Source organism: Echeneis naucrates, chromosome 6, assembly GCF_900963305.1.
Source record: "Echeneis naucrates chromosome 6, fEcheNa1.1, whole genome shotgun sequence".
Lineage (NCBI taxonomy): Eukaryota > Metazoa > Chordata > Actinopteri > Carangiformes > Echeneidae > Echeneis > Echeneis naucrates.
Window position 1 is genome coordinate 12,460,937 of NC_042516.1, and position 16,955 is coordinate 12,477,891.

A 16,955-nucleotide genomic window follows, 5' to 3' on the forward strand; every position below is an offset into this window, starting at 1 on the left:
GTACCTCAGCTCCCACACTGCTGCCCTTATTATGCAGTGAATGCAGTCAATCAATCAGTCAGTGGTGACGTCATGTAAATCCTTTTTTCCACCAGAACAGCCATCAATATTAGTGTTTTACTCAACACTACTCCCTAGAACATCAGATTAACACTCATTAAGAATAGCAGCAGCAGCATGAATGCCCTTGCCCTGGCTGTAACCCGAGAGCCTTGGGGTGGTACTGAGGGAATGCCAGGGGCCCTGCATGTGAAAAGGGGTCCAGTCAGGCTTGGCCTGAGCAACACAGACAACTTCTCTCTCCATCCACAGCCCCTCACAGCAGGATCCAGCCATCTGGACTCATTTCTGCTCTGTAAGGGTGGCTCTCAGGGCCCATCTGTATAGGGGCTACACTCACAGTGGGCCCCAGGAATGTGCCTGTCTGGGAGGGAACGGAGCAGATTTAAGAGATGACAGCACAATGCGATATATCTTTTCACCCAGCGCTCTAGAGCATGTCATTTCATCAGCATCTGTATTTCATTTTTAGTGCCCTGGTCAAGCTTGGGTTCAGTCGATTTGGTTTTAGGCACAAAAAAGGCTCCAAATCACTTCATTATTGCCTGTTGTTGAGTCACTTAGACTCTAAAAAAATGCAAGACATAAAGATGTTTTATTAAATGTCTCAAATATTGCCAATATTGGACTACATATAACTTCAATATCAGATGTTGAATTTCAGTTGACCATCTTTGTTGTATGCTATAATTCTCTCTTTCTTGCCATGTTTACGGTCTTCACTCTCAGTTTTTTCAGTAGAAGTGAAGAAAAACATAAAAAGTTGTGAATGCAGATATTCTGGAGATTATTGATGTTTTTGATCTTTGCCATGTCCCAAGCCAAAAGAACCTGCTTTCTTGGGTTTGTTAAGAGAACTCAAAAATGATTAATAATGTAGCAAAGCAGTAAATCCTGACAGGAGCTGATTGCATTACTGCCATTCCTGCACCTTACGATGACAGCTCAGCCCTATTAGCTTTTGGGTTACTATGGCAACGAGTTCTAAAACCCTGAAAGAGCTGATAGAAAGGGTTTACAGGGCAACAGCAGGTCATACTGATTTGTTTTCTGGGTTCGCATTTACCCAGACCCCTATACACACTCTCTCTCTCTCTCTCTCTCTCTCTCTCTCTCTATATATATATATATATATATATATATGTGTGTGTGTGTGTGTGTGTGTGTGTGTGTGTGTGTGTGTGTATGTACACACTCTTTGTGTATACAGGTCTTTTTTTATATTTATATAAATTTATGTAGAAGAAGATCCCCATTTGAATTGAGAGCTGCTTTGTACAAAAAAAGAAAACTGTGTTTGGTTGTTGAAACCATCTTTGATACAATGTTAATAATTAATCACAGATGAAAACAGCAGTTTGGCTTTATCAATAGAGAACCTGCAGTTGACCCACCTATACCTGAAGTTTCCAGTACACCTGGGAGGTGAACAGAACATATGCGACAGTTTCCAAACATTGATTTGCAACCTGCGTAGGACCCGGTTCCTGTTCCTACTGAGACTATGATCAATGAGTTTCTTTTCTAACAACGATATAACCCACATTCATCTTCTGTGCAGGCGTTTCACTGAGGCCTTTCCACTGAAACCACTTTTAATGACGTCCCCAGGGCCTCCCCTGTGTTTTCATTCATTCATGCATCTTCTGCCGATTTCCACTTCCAGGTCGCTGGAGCCAATCCCAGCTCACAACTGGGTGAGGGCGGGGAACCCCCTGGTCGTTGGTCCTGTGACGGACAGGTCACCAGTCCATCACAGGACCAACACACAGAGACAAACAACCACTCACACTCACAATCAGACCTACGGACAATTTAGAGTCATCGATTGACCCAAACATGATGTCTTTGGACGGTGGGAGGAAACCCACGCAGGCACGGGGAGAACAAGAAAACTCCTCACAGAAAGGGCTGGGAACCAAACCTGCAACCTTTTTGTTGTGAGGCAACAGCGCTAACCACTGTACCACCGTGCTGCCCCCCAGTGAGGGGAATTAAACTGAGGTATTAATTCTCTGGATTGTGAACAAACACTGTAGGCATCCCTGAACCTGTGTTACATTCTTATGTTGCTGTGGTTCATATGAGCAAACATGCTCAGAGTTTTTTAATCCTGCCTTGAGGATGAATTGCTATCAGACACAACATCATGCTTTTATTTGCTTTTATTATGGTGCCTTTTGCCTCGAGCTCTCCAACATAAACCTATTCTCACTAGTTAACTGGAGAGCAGCAGCACTGAGCTTTTAGTCTGCTGAACATGGAAGTCCAACAGAAGTAAGCAGCGTCTCCCAGTGGTGTGAAACGAGTAGTTTGGAATTTCAAGTGAGAAAAAAAAGGTAAACTCGGCCAAGTGAGAAGGCCTGTCAGTGGTGCTTTTTTGACCAATCAGAAGCCACAGAACTCCCGATTGGCTAAAACCTTGCTGTCAATCAAACCCTCAAGGGGCTGTTTTTCTGGGATGCCCTCAGTGTGGTTCAGGCAGTCATGGAGAGCTGATCCTCTCATAAAGCCATGTGCTGCGTGAGCATTAAGCTATTTAGTGCAAAAACAAGCAGCCATGTATGAAAATATTTTATAATGACTAAAAATATTGTCTTAAGTAAAACTTGTTAACAGTAACTTACACTAAGTATTTGACTAAAACTTTTTTAATGATATAATGCAAAACTGCACCGGCATGCCAAATATTATTTTAATCTAATTGTGTGCGTAATCTATATTATGCAGGGTATCTGTATATATTTTTTAATTTAAATATTAATTCACAAAGTTGTTTTTAAATCCGTAGATCCATGTCATATTTTATGATAATCGTAAATTTCACGTTTAAAATCCTTAGCTGAATTAAATATAACTACAGTGTACTACAACATAATCGTAGTGTAGTGTAAATGTTGAATAAAAAAATAGGCAAACATTCTGGAATAAAAGTATGACATGGTGTAATATAATATATAATATGGTTTAGTGTTGTTTATTTTGCATCTTCTTTCAGTCTGATACGTTTTTTTTTTTTTCAGTCTGTCTTGAAGCAGTCCAAATGAACATCCGACTCCAAGTTTGCTTCCACTGACAACAATCCCGAAGATCAAAACGCCTAAAATCTGGAAGCGTTCAGCACCAGTGAGATCTGCCAAGTGCGCCCTGTCTCCCCCCTGCCATACCCGGCTGACGCCCATGGGTGGCAGGGCTGTTCCGGGCCGCTGGACGGGGACGGACGAGCGGACTCCTCTCTGATTGGTCGGCGGCGTGCGCGTCCCCGTCGTCTCCTCCCGGTTTTCCTGGCATGACCTTTTCCCTTGGCAACCACTTCCTCCGAGCATCCACGGCCATCTTTAATTCCAAGTCATTCATGAAAAGTTGTTTCGCCCATGTAAACACGCCCGAACGGCGCCATTTGCGCACAAAAAAGCGGCATCGACGGCTCCGTGTGTGTGTAGTTTCCGTCGGCCGGCTGCACGGAGCGGCGCACCGCAGCGGACTGTCCGCAGAGACTCACTAACCATCGACAGCGTACGTGCATATTGTTCCTTATAGCGTCCTGTGCGTCACACAGGCACGTCTTCACTCATGTTTACACGCTGCTGTTCTTCACAATATGCTCCGGACTAAACAGCTGTTACATACTAACGTGTTGCGTTTTCCTGATTATAGCAGTGTGTGCTGTGCTCTGGAGACAAACAGCAGGTGGAGCGCTAAAATAAGCGTGTGCATCATTGTCTGAAGGGCACAGCTGAGCACCCACCACTGCCATGTTGATCTGTGCAACATCACAGAAACTGGGGAGATGTCATGATTTATGACACCACAGCGGAGTGAAAAAACAAAACAAAACACTTGCTGTTGTGTATTTTTCTACTTGTAGTTGTATTTTGTTTGTTTGTTTGTTTTCTTGTGTGCTTATGACGGTAACAAAAAGGCAGCAGCCATTCATTTCCTTCCTGCTCCTGTTCTATGATAGGATGAGAAAGAAGCAGACTGCCAAACAGAGGAAGACTGAGGAGACCACAGTTGTCCAGGAGTTTGTGGTGGAAAAAATAATCCACCGCAGAATCTCTAATGGCAGAGTGGAATACTTTTTGAAGTGGAAAGGTTTCACAGAGTAAGCAGTGTTACAGAACTACACATGATTTTACTGTTTCTGCGTGATAATTAAAGGGTGTGCTCTCCCCTTCTCCTAACACATTTACAGTGCAGAAAACACATGGGAACCTGAGGACAATCTGGACTGCCCTGAGCTCATTGAAGAGTTCCTTAGAAACACCCATCTGTCGGACGAGAATGAGGAAGAGCAAACAGAGCAAGACTTTGTTCCCAAAGAAGAAATGACAGAGCAAGAGACGGAAATTGTGAGTATTTGAGAAATGTTGTGCCGTTAATTCAGATGTTTCCGTGTTATTTACAGAATGTCTGCAACTAAATCTTTAAAAAGAAACAAGAAAAAAAAAAAACATATTAATAGAGCCCATCTCATGTCATGCGTTGCCTGAGGTTGATAGTTGAGCTTTGTTAATTCAGAAACGATTTTCACTTTAATTAGAAAGAAGCTGCACTATAGTTGAGTAAATGTAATTTGTGTCACTACTTTTTAGAGAGATTCAGTGGATATAATACCAAATGGCATGTGAAAGTGTTTAGTGTCACAATACCTCTGAAAGTGAAAGTAGCTAAGTTTCCCCTTTTCACAACGAAAATGTACAGTTGAAAAACTAGCCACATCTCATGGTGGGCACTCTGGTGTTTTCCTCTAACTGCTGTGCCTTTTGTCATCCTCATTCTCTTTGTGATCCTACATGCAGTCTCAACAACAAGCTCACACTTTACAGAGTGACGGTGACGTCCTCGAGCCAAATGATGAGCAGTCAGATGCACCCACAAACCTCAGCACTTACCTCGAGCCTGAATGCATCATTGGCTCCACAGACAGACAGGGAGAGCTTATGTTTCTCGTCAAATGGTAACTGCGCTACTTCCCCTTTACTTTTGTTCTTGAATGAATGCCAGTGTTTGAGTAAATGTTTGTTTGGCAATTAAGGTCACACCTGCTCTACATGTAAAAACTTACAGCCAAGATCGTCAAGTGTCAAGTGTTATTGTCGGTTCAGTTAAATTGCCAAACCTGTAATATGAATATATTGATTACTCAAGAGGCTAATTGAAGAGGAAATTGGTGTTCACAACCTGACAAAACATTTAGCTAGTTCAGAAACAAATTATGGAGAGCATCTTTTTCTCCACAGCCAATGTGCATCACTCTAAAACACATTCGGAGCGCTCTGTGTCATAACATTATGTTCAGTGACAGCTTGCAGCTTTACAGTTTCCCCAAGCTACACACACACTGTGAAATAATGTGGTTTTGGAGAAACACAGATTGTGTTGCCACAAGAACTGTCTCCGCTCAGGTTTGGAAAAAAGAATGCAACAAAGTCTGTGGAGTGAAGTGCCAAAGTTCTGGGTATTTAGCATGCATGGAGCACGTAAGGCCTGTTCTGACAGACAAACAGTACGGTGTGGAAAGAACTTTTCATGCATTTGAATGCGCACAAGATTTGGCAAAATTTCAACTTTTTTCTGCTTTTGCAGCAAATAGTGCACCGTGATCTGGCGAGGTTCTGCATCGACCAGTGAAATACATGCATGCACATATTTCTGATAAATGTCTTTGTAACATGCATGAATGTTTTTCTGTCATTTACACCATGATAGTTGCAGAGAAACGTATTTTTGTGCTTTCTTAATTAACCTGCATTTTAAACTCACTATTTTACATTTACCATTTAATCATGAACATCTTGGGTGAGTCCCCAGACTTCATGGAAATGAAATACTAAAGAGATGTGACTGATTAATTTAACTGGAGGCATTGAGTGTTGGTGCTGAAACATCTTGCCTGATTGCAGCGTAGGAGGCAGCAGTCTTTAATGCGTTCCTTCTGCTGTTTGTTTCCCCACAGGAAGAACTCAGATGACGTGGCCCTACTGCCTGCCCGTGAAGCCAGCGCCAGGTGTCCCCAGGTGGTCATCAACTTCTACGAGCAGAAACTGACCTGGCACTGCGGAGATGAGGACCAATGAAGAGTGTGTATGTTTCTGTGTGTGTGTGTGTGTGTGCACGCGGAGGAAAACTGGTAAACAGCTGTGCTCTCACCTGAAGTTTAGTTTAACCTCCATCGAGTGTCCTTCAGCTGACATTAGAAGGCACACTGTGAAATGACATCCTGCTGGAGGTGGAGCTTCAGACTCTGGCAGGTGCAGGAACCTCAGTGGAGATGGATTTTAAGGGCTCTCAGTCCCATGGTGCTCATAAAGGTCACTGTGCCTTTGTGGAGACTATGATGGAGATTCAAACTAATCTTTAATTAGAGCTGCTGATTTGAGGTCCGACTAACTTGTAGCAGCTTTGGTCTTGTGTCATCATGTAGCTGACACAATTACTGTGGACATGCATTTTGTTTTTAAGGTTTATTTAGTGGTTTGTTATATTTAGTCCAGTTTGCCCAAATACAGTCACAAGTCTTCGGTTGTTAAGTGTGTGCTTTATATCATACGCAGTGACTCTGTGTGGGACAGACTGCTGCCATATTTGTACCTCCAGTCCATCTAGCCTTTGGTTATTAGATTTCAGACACAGTTTGAACATTTGTTGTGCAAAGCTGTATTGTGTGAGCTGTGTCACTATATGACCCCTGTGATTGATGTGTTTTCAAATGTTGCCCACTGTTAATTTTCCCACTCAGCTGCTGGGTACCAAATCTTATCCTTCTAATTTGTATTGAGTCCTGACATTTTTTAAAGTTACTTGGTGCTTTTGAAGAAAAATACCTGACAAAGAAGCTCAATTGATCATGATTTTATTCATGTATTTAGAGCACCAAGCAGTGGCTAATGAGATTGTTAAATGTAGCACTTGAGACGTGAGACCGTCTAACATAGAGGGCATTGTCTTCCAGTAGTTATACAGGTTAATGTACATGAGACCTGTGTCCTGACGGCACTGTCCTGACTCAACATATCTCCCATAACTGTTATGGGACACTAAGTTGAACCTTCAACCTCCTAAAACGCACCTCCTACTGAACTACTGTAACTGTCGACCATGGATCTGTGAAGTCTCTGTGAATAAAGGAAACCTTTTGTGACACTTGTTGATCGTTTTCGTTTTATAAAACTTGTACACATTTTAAACCAAGGGGCTGGATCATCAATGAAAAATAACATCAGTACGGAGTTCCTATTTGCTGAGTTCATTATGGGGAGGAGCTAATCTCAGTCTCGTGCGTTTATTGTGAAACATTTGCTCCTAGACAGTAAAACTGGAAACTGGCTCAGCATTATGTGGCCACTTTTAAAGAATGGAGATTCAAACTATCAGAAATTTGAATTATGAGACAAGAAACTGACATCTATGTAAGTCCAGAATTATGCTGTGTAGTTGTTACTTTAAAAAAGCTTTGTTACAAAAAATATGTTGTTTTTTGTTTTTTATAATGGCACAAGTTGCTCTCAGCGGCTTTCAATTCTGGGAATAGATGTCAACTTCTCTATCTATGCTGAGCAATGTAGGATATTTTGCGGGATTTTCCTGTCTTGATTCTTGGTATGTTGGTCATGGCACTTCCTCTATCTGTCAATAAAAACTTCCCCTTTTTCATAATGTGCATTCAGTTGGACGTTTCAGTGTCTCTTCTGCCGTCTCCATGCAGCAAGTCATCAGTGTCTGGGTGCGGGACCCACGGATACAAAAGAACGACTTTTGGCATGCCTACATAGACTATGAAATTACTCTACATGTAAGTACAAAGACAAACCAAAGTTGTTTTAATCTCTTCAGTTAAATAGTGGAGCTTACTACGATATGTTAGTCACACCTGTTTACTCTTTTAGACTGACAGTGTGTTCTTCACCAAGAAGATCTCAAGTGTAAGAAGAAGGTTCAGTGAGTTTGTATGGCTCAGGCAAAAACTACAATCAAATTCAATGTTAATGTAAGTACGTTAGTTATATATTTTAAAAACAGTTCTCTCTGAGAAAACAGAAAACCTCTGTTAAATTCCAGCGCTGAAATGAATCTGCTCTGAAGTTCGTGTCATTGATTGGAAGTATTTGTGTCTTTTGAAGGGTACAGCTACCAGAGCTGCCGCCCAAAAATCCCTTCTTCAGCCTAAACAACGCCAAACAGGTCACTGAGCGGATGAAAGGCCTTCAAACGTTTTTGGAACAGTAAGAGTGACCACACCAATCAATACGCTTGTGAACTTTGATTCACCAATCTTCTTGTGTTTCTTATGTAGTATATCAAGAGTTTTTATAAACACCAGGACACATAACAGTTGCTTTCACCTCAACGAGTGCAATTTTTCTGCTTTCAGAAACTTTAATTAGTATTCTGTCCCAATTCTCCAGGATCCTCCAGAGCCCTCTACTGCTATCGGACAGTTGCTTGCACCTTTTCTTGCAATCGCAGCTTAGTGTGTCAAAGATAGAGGCCTGTGCTGCTGGAAGGACTCACTACTCTGTGGCCCAAGCAGTGCAGAGCTGCGGCCTGAGAAGGTTTCACTCTGAGGAAGATCTGCAGAAGGACCTCAGCATGTGCTCTACCTGTGACTCTGATTCAGACAGGTACTGTCACGTCCTACTTTGGAGTTTCTCTCTGCTCCAGCTACCTCATTTCCAAAATTATAATATTGAATTTAGTTTCAAACCTATTTTCCATTTTGTTGTTTAAGCTCGGAGTGCAGATATCCAGAACCTGAGATGAAAGATTTGGGAATAAACAAAACAGAGAGAAGAGCTTCACTTGATCTCATTGTAACGAGGAAGGAGGATACTCTCAGCTCCCCATCTGGTTCTACATGAAAATATCTTATTTTTTATTTCAATCTATACCTTTTACAAGTGTTTGGATGGGTGAAGAGGAAAATTGCCTCTTACCCCTTTTCATGCAATTTTTTCCTAACTATATTCCCACTTAGGCATTTCAGTTTGAAACATATGCACTAAATGGTGATAAAAATCAGATCAATCTAGATCACAAATCATGTGTTGTTCTGGCTCTACAGCTAAAAGGTGGTAGCAACGATTCCCCTGAAGATGGCAGTGTTGTTGCAGCAAACTGCTCCTTTCTACTGTATCTGTCTATATTTACTGTATAAACAAACTTAAAACATTATGGATTTTGGTAATTTATCATGTGCAGCTGGACATGTATGTACAGATAACAATGTAATATCCTAAGCAGCGACAGTATAATGTCTCTCTGTGGCTGAACAGCCCCTCTTAATAAAGTCTAAGCTATGGCCAGCTTGTCATCTGGTGGCCACTGCAGTGCTTAGCAGTATGACATGTGTAATAGGGTCTCTGCAGAGTTTTCAGACAACCCCCTTGTCAGGTGTGGAGCTGGTAGGAAGTCCTGTGGGATGCCAATGAACTGGCTCCTGTCTGAGGGGGCTACCTGCTAGACATACTGCAATGCTCCCAGTCGGACAAAATGCCAGCTGCAATGACAAGCCACCTTTTCTATGTGTCACTTTCACTTTGCAGGAGCCTTTTCACAATAGTCAGTTTATGTGCATGTGCTGTGAACATGTGCCCCCACAGTGAGCAGCAAGCGGTAAAGACCACAAAACAGAATGATGCCAAAGTCACATATATGAGCAACTAATTAGATTAGCTTTGTCTCTCTGCAGCCGTCGTGATATTCATTATAAATTCAGAACAGGATCAGACAAAAGGCTTGTGTCTCCGGCAGGGAGATGATGTCACCTTAGACCTGTTCTGCTCTAAGCAGCAGAACAATGCAGGCGGCAGGAGAGCACACAAGCTCAAGCTGGAGAGGGAGAGAAAGAAAGAAGGGGAGCAAGGGGCGGGGTGCTTAACTCGAGGCGTATCTTAATGCAGTAAATGCATACGTGTGCTTTATCAGTGCTCAAAGATGTAGGACAGCATCACCCTGCACACACAAAAATCTGCACTGAGGCCGATACACAAATGCACATCTGTCTCATCACATAGTCTGATAATGTCCTAATAATTTCTTACATGAAGTCGGTTTCATTACGTAATTTCATAAAGAGTCTCAGATTATTCATTTTAGCAGTCTTAAAATTTCTCTTTACTATGATATTGTTTAAATACATGCAATATTACCAACATTTTGTTTTCCAAACCATAGTTAAATAAACTATTTAAACACTCTGGGCATTTTATAACTTGATTCCAGCATTTATATCTTAAAAGCTTGTGCTAACATTTGACCAATGTTAAGTTGAAATATAAGAGAATGAACGAACGAACGAACGAACAGAGTAATCTTGCCAGCTTTGAAACCAAAGGTTATACATGTAATGTCTGTTGTCTCTGTGAAGCACTTGTTTCTGACTTATGGCTTAGCTCTCGTTAACAGTGACGCGTTGTTTGGTGCTCCTAGTCCTGTGAACTGGAAGGTTTGCATTGCTGGTTTTAGTTCGATCGGTTCAATAGTACTGACTCTTTTTTTTAATGGTTTGTGATGCTGGCCCACTGGTTGTTAACCTTGAGCCAGTGCAGCCTTTCCTATCAGTGAAGCTCTGCTGCCATGACAATACAGACACATTTAAACCCATCAGATCTATTGGCTAACGGCCCTCTGCTTGATGTTGTGTGACCCAAAAATGTCAGAAGTGAAAACATTGTAAAGTCACTCTTATTTCAGGGTGGAATTCAGCTGGATATTACCAGAAAAGTAAAGAGAAAAAAAAGAAACATTTCCATGATTTCCGCAAATGTTTTAGATCGTTTTAATCTAATTAGTATGTATCATTTGACATATAAAACAGTAAAGATATGATAAAGGAAGATGGCTCCTCTGGGAGATGCCCATCTGCCTCATACCAAGTCAGCATGTCTTTTTGCCACGACAGCTAAAATAAACTCCACCTCATGTCTGTGATCGCAGGCTTGACTTATGATTCACTCTGTTGTGTAATTAACACCGGATCACTACAAGCAAAAATCCACTTTATATTGTGAAAATAACAAAACTGGAATATAATAATATGAAATCCCAATCAGGGTTTCCCCGCACATCCAAAAACAAATGGAAGTATTGAGGGAGATATGCTCCAGTGAAGGCAAATTACAGATAAATCAGGGGCGGCTAATGCATTTTAAGTGCCACATTATACAGAATCCATTAGTAGCCAGAGGAGTTCAGCACCACTTGAGATATTAAATCTCTGTGAATGCAACTCTGTGGAACCAGGAAGAGTCGATATCAGAAAAGCCCAGCTGCACTGCCAATAGATAGGAGATGAGACCTAAAGGAGGTGCCAGAATTATACACCAGCTACAGTCATATGATAACAGCACAGGCTGGTGGCACTGATGTGTAGCTTGTTAAACAGAAAGATAATAGCATTCACTGTAGGGCAGATGAGCGAGCAAAGTAAATGATCTGTAGGCCGGGGATTAATTGAATTGTTAATAACATACACCTTGGGTCTTAGCATTTTTTCGAGGTCTCCCACATATCATGCCAACATCAAACAGTGATTTACTGCGGGCCACAAAATTTCACCACCCTACAGCCAAAAAAGGATTTTTCAGTTGTTGCATCTGTCCTTGTAGGTGTGTGCGTGCACAAAAGTCAAACATATCCTCACACCTGCTTCAATCTAGTCAAAAATACTTTTCCTCAAGGCTGAAACATTTTTCTGTCACTGTCAAAGCTGGAAATGAGCTGGCTTAAAACCAATCCATCATTTATCAACCCAAACAGCCCCAGTACCATTCCGCAGTTCTTCATGGTATATACCTACCTATTTCCCCTCCACGTGCTGTTGCCTTTTGGTGCGTGGATGTAGCAATTAACTGGAACCTGGGAAGTCACTGTACCAGGGCGAGCAACAGCTTCTTTTCTCCTGGAAGGCGGACTGATCAGCGTGACGGCAGCTCCTGTGCCTGGAACACATGGGCCTGGGTGGGGGGGGGGGGCACTGCCTTATAATTTCCTGAAATAATATGCTGTGTAAAATCAGTTATGTTCCCTTTGAAACATGCAGAAGAAAACAAATGGAAGATAGGACAGTACAAGTTTGCACTTAGTTAATACGTACATTCACAAATATTGATTAATACACATCAAAGCACATTTCTTTGAAATAAGTAATGTGTGTGATTTATAATCAAGGGTCCTTGATGTGTGTGATTTATAATCAAGCTGTAATGAGCCCTAACAATGAAAAGATCTCAAACGAAATGTGAGTGTTGTAAGATACCTTTTGTGTCAATGCTGTCTTGGCACAGGGGATCGGCCCCTTGGTGTGTCACAAGATCATGTGTGAATAACAACCCCTCCAGAGTAATGTCTTGTTAGAGATGAGGAACGAGTACAGGGGGAGCTCTTTGGTCAGATCCAGTTCAGTGAATGAAGAGATGGCTGGTGGTGGCAGCGAGAGGACGACAGGGTGGAGAAAATGGAGGAAGGAAAAAAGTTGAGGGGTAGAGGGCACCGTCTCTTGAGGCCTCTGTGCTTCGCTGCCAGTGTGTGTAAATCAGCAGGCAGCTCACGGCTGCAATGAGGTAGAAAATAAAAAAAACATAAAAATGTCCAAGTGAAATAAGAGGCAGGGAGAAATCTTTTATGATGAGGCTAAATTCTCCTTACTCTGCAGTAGATCCACTGGGCAGCTCAGCTTGTCTACTCCAGACACCGTCCATCATCTAAGCGTCTGCATATAGCTACAAATTACTCAAATTACCCCACCTGCTATTCATTTAATACATATGTAATGAGTATCCTAAATTCACATCATTATCATTCATGGTATGTTAATAGGCCTATGTCAAATTCATTAATATTCACGCAAAATGATGTGGGCTGAATATGGACCAGAACGTCTGAGGTTCTGCACATCTGGTTTAACACGAGGTCCTGAAATGATATTCATATATATATATATATATATATATATATATATATATATATATATGACAGATGCCAGTTTGTCTTTTTTTTTGTTTGTTTTTTTTTTTTAGCTGGTCAGCTAAAAATCCTTTTTTCATTTTTACAGGAAAGGTTTTACTGAAAAGTTTAGATTAGCTGATGTAAAAACCTAAGAAAAAAAATCTTTCAGGACATGGGTTTAACTGTCTAATTTAGTTGGCAATCTAACATTAATCTTTTTAATTCAAACTTGATGGCCAATCAACAGCCAGTCAATGTTAAAAAAAAAAAAATAAATAAATCACCTTGCCATTGGTGGTGACAAAAGTCATTGTCTTTGTTAGAATTTTCAGATTTTAGTTACTATGTTTTATTTGGATATTATTGATAAATTCAGCTCCGAATGTTCCTGACATTTTTTCCATTTTTATTTGTTATTAATTGTAATGGGGTTTTGCTGTCATTTCGCTTTTCTCTTCACTTCATAGTTGGCAATAAAGGAAGGTAAAGTTATTTTTCATGTCACAAACTGGATATATTTGGTTTGTCATGGCCAAATGTAGTAGCTCCTGTTATTATCACTTTACTTCTGTCTGAGCTTTCACTTTTTAAATTTACCTATGAACATTTTTAGCAGTTATGAAAGATACAGTTGTCACCATTTCATTTTGAATCAATAGATTTTTTTGATGGACATAACTAGCATACCCTCATTTATCACATTTTGCTTTTTGTTCAGACATTGGATGAATCTCAATAATGGCTGGGCTGGAAAACGAGCATCTGTACTAAAATTATCCACATCACTGTGTCTACAGCTCACCAAACAACATAACGTTATGTATATATGGACCACAGAATAAGATTATGTATAGACTGACCACTAAATCAGGTTAACTTGGCAGAATCCATGCCTGGATACATACCAGAGCTGACACTAAACGGGAGTGATGTCACTGACATATTATCCTGTGACTGAGTTACCTTGGTAACCTGTAACTCAACCCCTCATGCCTTTACTTCCTCTGGTGGGGTGCTGTCTTACAAAAAGATGCTACGTTATGAGCTGACATTGAGATAAGATCTCAAACTGTATTTGAGGTCTTTCCAAGCGAAGGTACCCAACCCTGTGGACAGTAAGACAGGAGAAGAGAAGGTGAGAGAGGGATGATCAGCTCGCACAGGATTGGCAGGCAGTCAGCTGCATTAAGGTGTCAGCTGTCCAGTGTGGAGAGGGCTGTAATTACAGTTCGGGCATCTTTCGCATCTCTGACTTTGCCTGATAACAAACTATCCTCCCCGATTATCCAGGGCCATCACTCACCTCACTAACTAGTAGAGTAAATCAGCGGCAGAGCGCTGTCCTGATATTAGAGCCAGAGCCAGAGTGTAAACAGGGCTGGATTACAGAGGTTGTAGCCTTATAAATAATCTGCGAGATGGAGTAGGAGCAAGGCGTGGGAGATGTTTATAGCAAGTGGACAAACACCTGTCACTTTGATAAGCCTGATTTATCCTAAGTGGCATGTCAGCACATAGATCTGCCTGACAGCCTGGACTGCCAACCCCGCAGAGCTGGTTGCAACAGTTGAGCATACAGCAGGTGAGAGAGATGACAAAACCTTTCTGCACCAGTAGCTTCTTCATCTGTTTAAGATATCAGCTGGGAGAGGATGGTGTTCAAAGTGACACTTTAGAAACACTTTTGAGGGCCCAAACTAGACTTTCAGCCAGTTGCCTCTCTCCGCCAGAGCGGAGAAACACATTGGTCTTCCATGCACATCACAGTCTGTAGCTCCATTAAGGCAATTAAAAGGATGAAAGAACAAACACTGAAACTGTGAGGTGTGCAAGGTGCTGGCAATAAATAAAACTGTCTTGCTCTGTTTGTTGGTATGCCACAAACCCTGCTCTGCAGCTGACATGACAGGTTAGAAACTGAAAAAGGAACTAAATACTGCGATGATCTTAATTTTGCGTTCACTTTAAATACACCAAGCCTCCTCACAATGTCATAAGCCAGCTAAGGAAACCTTCATTTGTCAACTACCATGAGTTATGTTAACAGATACTGACCTCAATTAAGAGTGACTTGCATTTAAAAAGTGTCTATTTCAGATTTTAAGATTTAGACCAGAGGGGGAGAGGCTTTAATGGAATACTGACAGTGAGCCAGTTAGAGAGGTAATACATTTTCTGCAAAATGCCAGGGGATACCACATAAATAAGGCAGTGTTATTCCTGACAGAAACTCTCTATGAAGCTGCAGTGTGATCTATAGCTGGGTGACCTGGTTAAAGAGCAGCAGAAACAGCTGACAGCTTGATCAAGATTGCTCCTCTAAAGTGGTATAGCTCAAGTCTTTACTCTTCTTCCCAAGCCCAAGGGCAATGGTGATGGTACATTATCTTTCTGAACAAAGATGAGCATGTATCACTGTTAGCACGATGATATTTGTTTACTGATATCCCCCCGGGGGTTATTTATCCAACAAGGACAGCATAACGACTGGAAGGGTAACAAAGTACTGATTCCAAAAAAAAAAGTACAAAATCATCCATTCGTGGACTCTAAGCCATCAGTAAAAATGACTAAATGTAGTCTGTCTCAAAGGGAAATTTGTTTTATATTTCCATCAACTTTCTCTGCAAATCTTAATTTATTTATTCTTACTCAGCAGCTCAATCTTTATATATTTGGCTGGTTAAATGTATCTTTATGGTTGCAAGTATTAATTAGTGATATTCGGGTATCATTAGTGTAATTTAGTGCTCAATAGATTAATGACATGGTGGCATTTATCTATGAAACATTATATCTTGATGTTAAATTGCAATAAAAGAACCTGTATATTCTGAAGATATGGCTGTCCAAATCTATTGAGGGGGATGGGGGATGTAGTTGACATCCATTAAGGAAATCCTTTATTGGCACATAAAAATGAGAAGCAATATTTAGCCTTGCTTGCCGTTGGCAACCTAACCCATAGCCTAACATTAAAAAGACGACTAATGTGGAAATACTAAGATACATCAGCAAAAATGTTTCAGCATGAAAACCAAAATTCTGCATTAATCAAAACAAGTGTATTATTCAGGCTGATAGTGTCAGAAATTCTGTAGTCTCCACTGGCTGAATATCTCATTGTTCCACAACTCCATCACTTCTCTACCCAAAGAACAAAGCATTTCTTCTCTATATGCAATGTAGTACATTCAATAACTAATTATGGTAATTCATTACATCTCCAATTAGCAGAAAAGCTTTATTGCTGCACTATACCATAAAGAGCAGGATTTATGTTGGGTTTGAATGTCACCCAGAGGACAGAGGAATGGCTCATCACTCAAGAGGAACAAAACAGAGAGACAGGAGCAAGGAAAAAATAGAGGGAAAAGGAAGAGAAAGATACAGTGAGTTATTGGTTAATGAACGCATTTTCCTTCCCATTTTCCCACAACCTTGAGAAAACCTTGACAGTGCCTCTTTTGTCGACCAAGCCTGAGAGATACAAATGCCATATAAATGTGGATTTTCAGTGGGAACACTGTAAAAAGATATGTACAATATGTATGTAACCTCAGAGGGATATGCCCAGCTAACGCTACCCCGCCTGCTGTCAAACAGCCCCACAGAGGGTGATAAGCATTCCTGCTATCTGTGTGGGTGGCTCTCTTATTAGTGCACCTCAGCCATTTCACTCAGGCACAGCACAGTCAACCATCTGCCACGCTGTGATCCTCTGCCCAGCAAAGTCTCTCAGGTGCTGTAAAAAACACAGTGTCCCTTTGAAGCTGGGAACAAAAGTGCTGACCAGATGAATGAACTCATTTTTAGAAACAGATAAATAAATTTTAATTTATCCAGGATGTTGTATACATGTATTTAGTGTGCACACAGGATTTGATCTTGCCAGTGGCATGATGTTTATTGCACATAAAGGAAAGCAAATAATGTGATTCAGTTGG

The 16,955-nt window shown here is 41.1% G+C and overlaps 2 protein-coding genes across 2 annotated transcripts; both read left to right on the forward strand.

Annotated features, from left to right (window-relative positions):
• Positions 1-3,356: 3,356 nt before the first annotated feature.
• cbx3b (chromobox homolog 3b) lies at positions 3,357-7,299 on the forward strand. Its single transcript, XM_029505117.1, has 5 exons — positions 3,357-3,576; positions 4,025-4,165; positions 4,256-4,412; positions 4,863-5,020; positions 6,020-7,299. The coding sequence occupies exons 2-5, from the start codon at positions 4,026-4,028 to the stop codon at positions 6,138-6,140; spliced, it is 576 nt and encodes a 191-aa protein (XP_029360977.1). The 5' UTR covers positions 3,357-3,576; position 4,025; the 3' UTR covers positions 6,141-7,299.
• Positions 7,300-7,725: 426 nt separating this feature from the next.
• Positions 7,726-9,361, forward strand: snx10b (sorting nexin 10b). Its single transcript, XM_029505116.1, has 5 exons — positions 7,726-7,855; positions 7,950-8,050; positions 8,184-8,285; positions 8,469-8,684; positions 8,792-9,361. Exons 1-5 carry the CDS (start codon positions 7,763-7,765, stop codon positions 8,919-8,921), a joined length of 642 nt encoding a protein of 213 aa, XP_029360976.1. The 5' UTR covers positions 7,726-7,762; the 3' UTR covers positions 8,922-9,361.
• The last annotated feature ends 7,594 nt before the right edge of the window (positions 9,362-16,955 follow it).